The 7,637-nt window shown below is 48.9% G+C and overlaps 1 protein-coding gene across 1 annotated transcript; it reads right to left on the bottom strand.

Annotated features, from left to right (window-relative positions):
• Positions 1-202: 202 nt before the first annotated feature.
• Positions 203-5,414, bottom strand: LOC131292809 (uncharacterized; the record flags this gene model as incomplete). Its single annotated transcript, XM_058320893.1, has 1 exon — positions 203-5,414. A coding segment is annotated over exon 1 (5,212 nt), but the record flags the coding sequence as incomplete, so codon positions are not given.
• Between the last annotated feature and the right edge of the window lie 2,223 nt (positions 5,415-7,637).

Consider the following 7,637-nt stretch of genomic DNA (forward strand, 5'->3'; position numbering starts at 1 on the left):
GCAGGTTATCATAAACTGGTACTTGTAGGGTTTCGTTAAATTCAAAATTCCTAACTGTTCAGAACCTTGTAGAGTTCTGTGGCCTACCTTTAGGCGTCGCAATATCGTACATTCTGCCACCTTAAAATTGAATAATTTTAACTGTTTGCTTTTGGTAATACACACAGCTTTACCAATGGCCTAGTCACTGTACTTCCCTTACTTGTACGCAATGTAAAGACACGCGCTTTGCCATCCTTTCCAGGATGCTCCTCGGTTACGCGTGCTAATGGCCAACACGCCGAAGGCACATTATCTTCCTTAATTATAACTAACGTTCCTGGCGTTACTGTGGTTGTACCTTCCTTTGTCCATTTAGAACGCGCCTGCAGTTGTTGTAAATACTCCTTCTGCCAACGGTTCCAAAAGTGCTGGCGAAGTTGTTGAACATGACGCCAGTGGTTCAACCGGTTTTCGGCTTCGTACAGCAAGCAGTGGTCCGGAACAAGCTGTAGGTTCGTTCCAACCAGGAAATGTCCAGGAGTGAGGGCTGTCATATCGTGTGGGTCATCTGACATCGATGTTATAGGTCGGGAGTTGACACAGCATTCTATCTCGTCCAGCAGCGTAGACATGTCCTCATACGAAAGTGATGTCGTTCCTAAAACGCGCACTAGGTGGTACTTCATGGTTTTGACGGCGGCTTCCCACAGTCCACCGAAGTGAGGAGCTCTTGGTGGGATGAACTTCCATGAAATTTTGCGTTCTAGTGTCCAAGCTTGAATGCTCTGCTGGTGCTCAGTTGTACGCAACAGCTTGTACAACTCGTTCAGCTTGTTTGCTGCTCCCTTGAAGTTCGTCGCGTTGTCCGAGTGTAACTCCAATGGCAAACCACGACGAGACACAAACCGTCGTAATGCTGCTATAAATGCTTCCGTTGTCAGGTTTGACACCAGCTCGATGTGTACGGCACGGGTGGTGAAGCATACAAATATGGCGACGTATGCCTTCACGGGCGCCGCCCGTCGGTGGCCACCTTTCAGGAACACTGGACCACAGTAGTCAACACCGGAGATCGAAAAAGGAGGGGCCGGTGTTACTCGGACAGCCGGGAGGTCAGCCATTATAGTTGCTGACGACGATGGTCGGGCGCGGAAGCAGGTGTGGCACTGGTGAAATACCTTCCGGGCGAGATTTCGGCCACTTGTAATCCAGAAGCGTTGTCTGCACGTGTTTAGCATCAGAGTCGGTCCCGCGTGAAGTAATTGTTTATGAAAATGTTCCATCAGCAGACGAGCGAATGGATGGCTGGCCGGAACAACTAGTGGATGCTTAACATCCTCCGCTAGCGGTGAATTGGACAAACGTCCTCCAACTCGGATGATTCCGTCAGCTCCCAGTTGCGGATGCAACCATCTAAGCGGGGACGACGCAGGAACGGGTTTCTTCTGCTGCAAGGCCTTGATTTCTTGCTGCAGGTGGTCTCGTTGAGCCAAGCGGCACAGCACTTCTTCTGCATCCGTCAAATCCTTCGTCGTCAGGCCGGGGTTCTCGTACGACCGGCGTTTGGTGCATCGGTTCCAATACTGAACCCAGTACGCTGTCATCCGTCGCAGCTTAGAATACGATGAAAAGAGTGTAAATATGCGGTGAGCTGGCAGCTCAATGGCAGCGCATGCCACAACTGCTACTCGCTGCTCTGCTTGCACTGACGGATCTGGTGTCGCAAGCAGTGGTGGAGGCCATTGATCTTCTGGCAGGCTCATCCAGGAAGGACCCTGCCACCATAGGGTACTGGAGAGGAGATCTTTGCCCAAACATCCTCTGGAAGCAAGATCAGCCGGGTTGTCGACTCCTGCGATGTGACGCCACGTGCAACCTTCCGTCAATTGTTGCACCTGCGATACCCGGTTGGCAACATATGGCTTCCAGGAGTTTGGTGATGCTCGCAGCCAATGTACCACAGTCATGGAGTCTGTCCAGAAGACTGCCAGAGATCCTGGGTTTACCGCAGTCCTTACTCGGTCGAATAGCAAGCTGGCCAACTGAGCTGCGCACAGTTCAAGCCGAGCGATAGAGTGCTTGCTATTGAGGGGCGTCACTTTGGTTTTTGAGGCGAAGAGCTCCATTGTGCCATGTCCCTGGGCATCGCAACTACGGATGTAGCAGCATGCTCCATATCCTTTCTCCGAAGCATCGCAGAAGACGTGGTATTGGATGGTGGTCACTGAAGATCTAATGGCGACTCGCGGAATGCTGATGTTGTGAAGGTAATGCATTTGCTCAAGAAAGTTGAGCCATTCCGTTCGTAGCTGCAGCGGAAGTTCAGCATCCCATCCCCAGGGTTGTTGGTTGACGTGTTTCAGAGTCCATACACGTTGAAGAAGTTGCTTGGCAACCGCCTTCACTGGGTCAACAAACCCTACCGGATCGTAGATCTTCCCAATGGTGGACAATACCTTGCGTTTGGTTGCATCTTTGTTGACATCAGGGGCTTGGACTTTGAAGCGCAGAGTGTCCGCTGACGTATCCCATATGATTCCAAGTGTCGCCAACGATCCGTCGTCATCGTCGTTGGGATATGGGCTGGATGCTCGGCTTTGTTGGTCCACATGATGCAACACCGCTTCCTCGTTTGATGCCCATTTCCGCAGCTCAAATCCACCTTTGGCAAACAGTTGTTCGGTTTGTTGTTGCAAGGTTTGAGCAGCCTCGGGTGAATCAGCTCCAGACACAAAGTCATCCACGTAAAAGTCAGCGAACCGAGCTGCTGCTATTGGAAACTCACTCCCATGATCCAATACTGTTTGTTGCAGAGATCTCACCGCAAGGAATGGTGCAGATGCGGTTCCATAAGTTACAGTATTCAGCTCATATTCTTCGATGGGATCATGGGGTGAAGCTCGCCACAGAATGCGCTGTAGGGCGCGATCGCTGGGATGTACCCATACTTGGCGGTACATTTTTGCCACATCTCCTGTCAGTGCAATTTGATGAGTTCTGAATCGCATCAGGATCGATGTAGCATCTTGTTGAATTGTTGGTCCGATCATCAGCGTATCATTCAACGACACTCCTGTCGATGACTTGCTGGATGCGTCGAACACAACCCGACACTTCGTGGTGGTGCTGTCGGCCTTAAAAACAGGATGGTGTGGGAGGTAGAATGTTTCCCGACTATCAACTGTTGCTGCCACCTTTGTCATGTGGCCTAAGCGGAGGTATTCGGCCATGAACTCCACGTATGCCCTTTTTGTTTCGGGTTCTCGCTGCATACGTCTCTCGATAGCCAAAAACCGATGGAGGGCGATCGTCCGCGAGTCACCTAGTTTCCCGATCATGTCAGACTTTCTCGGAAGTCGGACGACATATCGGCCGGCTTGGTCTCTGCTTGTAGTGGCCGCGTAGTGGTCCTCACAGGCTCTCTCCTCAATACTCCAGCTAGGGAAACTGCCTACGTCTTCTATTGCGAAGAATTTCCTCATCATCGTAGTCAGCTCGTTGGTGTGTATGGCGACTGAACACACCACTGGCAACGACTGCTCTGCTATCTGCGCTGTGCCACTTACAACCCACCCAAATGCTGTTTCTTGGAGTGACGGCATACCCTCTCCAAGTGAGATGCGTCCGGTTTTTAAAAGCTCGTAGAAGCACGCCGCACCCAGGATGATATCGATTCCACCAGGCTTGTGGAATGTTGGGTCAGCCAAGACGCAGGTTGCTGGAATCGTCCACTGGCTGTGGTGTATACGATGGGCCGGCACATCTGCTGACAGCTTGGGCAGTACCAGCATCTCCAGCGATGTCGAAAATGATGAACAGCGCGACTGGATGGTGGCTCGTACTGATGACTTTACGTTCGTCGCTTGGCTGCCACCAATCCCCGACAGCGGAATGCTCACCGACTTCCGAGGTAGGTTTAAGAACTGCGCCAACCTTCCCGTAATGAAGTTGGACTGTGCTCCACTGTCCAAGAGAGCCCTTGCAGCATGGTTCTTCCCTGCGCTGTCAGTGATGTACAACATGACGGTTGACAGCAACACTGTCGATGGTATCGCCGTGTGAAGCGATATTGTAGCTGTACGATGTTCTGCTGCAGATGTTGGCTGTTCTTGACGGATCTCGCTGGCGGCACTAGTCCCTTCGTCGTGGAGCAAGGTGTGATGTTTCTGCTGGCACCGACGACACGTCCACTTCGATGGGCACCTTTTGTTGAGATGACCGGCTCCGAAACAGTTGAAACAACGTTTCCAACTTCGGAGCTTGTCCCGTTTGTCTGGTAGCGATAGGGCTATGAAATCCGCGCACTTGCTGAGCATATGGTGACCCAGGCACATCACACACGTTGCGGTCGGTGATGGAGTAACGGTCGACGTGAACGCTTTAGTAGGAGCCGGCTTTGGACGAGATGGTTTGTCCGTATTGCCTGCTGCGCAGCTCTCCAACACTTCACATTGTCGCGTGATGTAGTCGAACGTACGGAACAAATCCGGAAACTCGCCGTGCTGCAATGTAAGCTCCCATGCCTTACGAGTGCTGGAGTCCATACACGACGCGAGGATGTGGGTGATGATGAGGTTGCTGGTTTCATCGATGTTCTTCTCTAAGAACTGCAACCCATCAACGTGACCCTTACACGTTTCTACTAGTGATCGAAGTTCGCTGGCTGATTCGCGTTGCACGGGTTTAAGTTGCAGTAACCCAGCAATGTGCTTGTCGACGATTGCTCTCGGGTTCGCGAACCGCTTTTCTAGCACCTCCCAGGCACTCTTGTAGTTGTTGCTGCTCACCATTGCTGCGTTAATTATCCCTGCTGCCTTTCCGGTGAGTGCCTTGTTCAGGTGGTGTAACTTTGCTGCATCCGAAACAGGTGTCCTTCCCATGATGTCGAGGAACATGGCCTTGAATTTGGGCCACTCTTCGTAACGTCCGTCAAAGGTTGGCATCGGGACACTGAGGTGATGCGCTGCCGAAGTTGCCGGAGCTGCTGACGTTGTTGGCGTTTCGTCCAGCTGTGCCTCCAGAATGGCTGTGCAGGTGGTGTGGATCTTCCGGAAGGCATCGTCGGCGTCCATGTCGACTTCGAGGTCATCTGGCAGGAGATCTATGATGTGCTGCATAATCCTGCCGTGGGTGCCTTGAAGTTCCCGTAATGTGCGTAAGTGCACCCGCGCAGTGGCCGGAGGGAGTTTGTTGTTGGTGATGTCCGGCTGAAGCTGCATAAGTTGACGATATGCCAGCTTCATTTTTGCCCGCAACACGGCCAACTCACGATTACCTGGCGATGACGTCGACGGTTTTGGTGACACGTGCTGTGGGGTTGTTTCCGTCACGTGGTCACTCGCGCACTGTTCCACCGTGGCTTCCGTAGCCGCTTCGTCTGAATTGTCACTCCCTGGTGGCGGGGTATGCATCACTTTACTGCGAGTGTTCATTGTGACTATTAGTTAGTCTGTTGCACTTTTCACTTTTTCACTTCACTGTTTTGTCAGCGTCGACTGCTACGACACTCTGGACTGGTACTCACAATCACGCTGAATAAACTTCTCGTGGCGATGAGACGCTGGACGGTACCACCGAAGGAAACTCACACCTTGAGTTATCTTCCCGTGAGGCCCCGATGCGCACTGGATCGGCCTCGTGTGGTGTCGTGGTCTGCCACCGATGGAAAATCAACCCGTCCGGTTGATACACGATTCCTGTAGACGCTGGGTTGAACAAACGCTGGGCACGAAGCGCTGGACTGATCCACTGAAGAGAACTCCCGACTTGGGTTCTCTCCCCTTGAGGCACCGATGCGCACTGGATCGGCCTCGTGTGGTGTCCGTGGTCTGCCACCGATGTTCAATCAACCCGTCCGGTTGACGAAAGTTCCTCTTCCGACGACGAATGTATGAAATAATCTGCGCACGATAGGTTCGTTGCGCCGATCCGGTTCGAAGGACCAAAATGTAGGGTACGGCCTACTCCGGAACTCGTTACTCAACAGGTGGATAGAGAAAAGAAGAAAATGGTTTCAAAAATCTGGGTTTGTCCAACGGTACCAGAGAACGCAATATAGTGTCCACAGATCGCTACCCGCCAGGGACTTTCTGTGGATTATAATGCTAAGTATGTTGGGGACAGAGCCTAACAAACACCAGTGGTTTTTTCTCAAGTTGGGTTTATTTGGTTTTCTGAACGCCTTTAGTTACGTCACAAATGTTGTGCTAGCGATGTCTAAGACCGGAGACACTGTTATCAATTAACCGTTATTTTTGAACAGCAGGTTATGATAAACTGGTACTTGTAGGGTTTCATTAAATTCAAAATTCCTAACTGTTCAGAACCTTGTAGAGTTCTGTGGCCTACCTTTAGGCGTCGCAATATCGTACAGTCACTTTAAGCACCTTCTAAACACCATTTTGCATCGTCTCATTCTCTTTAAAGTCACTTTAAGCACCTTCTAAACACCATTTTGCATCGTCTCATTCTCTTTAAAGTCACTTTAAGCACCTTCTAAACCTCATTTTGCATCGTCTCATTCTCTTTAAAGTCACTTTAAGCACCTTCTAAACACCATTTTGCATCGTCTCATTCTCTTTAAAGTCACTTTAAGCACCTTCTAAACACCATTTTGCATCGTCTCATTCTCTTTAAAGTCACTTTAAGCACCTTCTAAACACCATTTTGCATCGTCTCATTCTCTTTAAAGTCACTTTAAGCACCTTCTAAACCTCATTTTGCATCGTCTCATTCTCTTTAAAGTCACTTAAAGCACCTTCTAAACCTCATTTTGCATCGTCTCATTCTCTTTAAAGTCACTTTAAGCACCTTCTAAACACCATTTTGCATCGTCTCATTCTCTTTAAAGTCACTTTAAGCACCTTCTAAACCTCATTTTGCATCGTCTCATTCTCTTTAAAGTCACTTTAAGCACCTTTAAAACCTCATTTTGCATCGTCTCATTCTCTTTAAAGTCACTTTAAGCACCTTCTAAACACCATTTTGCATCGTCTCATTCTCTTTAAAGTCACTTTAAGCACCTTCTTAACCTCATTTTGCATCGTCTCATTCTCTTTAAAGTCACTTTAAGCACCTTCTAAACACCATTTTGCATCGTCTCATTCTCTTTAAAGTCACTTTAAGCACCTTTAAAACCTAATTTTGCATCGTCTCATTCTCTTTAAAGTCACTTTAAGCACCTTCTAAACACCATTTTGCATCGTCTCATTCTCTTTAAAGTCACTTTAAGCACCTTCTAAATACCATTTTGCATCGTCTCATTCTCTTTAAAGTCACTTAAAGCACCTTCTTAACCTCATTTTGCATCGTCTCATTCTCTTTAAAGTCACTTTAAGCACCTTCTAAACCTCATTTTGCATCGTCTCATTCTCTTTAAAGGCACTTTAAGCACCTTCTAAACCTCATTTTGCATCGTCTCATTCTCTTTAAAGTCACTTAAAGCACCTTCTTAACCTCATTTTGCATCGTATCATTCTCTTTAAAGTCACTTTAAGCACCTTCTAAACACCATTTTGCATCGTCTCATTCTCTTTAAAGTCACTTTAAGCACCTTCTAAATACCATTTTGCATCGTCTCATTCTCTTTAAAGTCACTTTAAGCACCTTCTAAACACCATTTTGCATTGTCTCATTCTCTTTAAAGTCACTTTAAG

Source organism: Anopheles ziemanni, unplaced genomic scaffold (assembly GCF_943734765.1).
Source record: "Anopheles ziemanni unplaced genomic scaffold, idAnoZiCoDA_A2_x.2 U_78, whole genome shotgun sequence".
Classification (NCBI taxonomy): Eukaryota; Metazoa; Arthropoda; class Insecta; order Diptera; family Culicidae; genus Anopheles; species Anopheles ziemanni.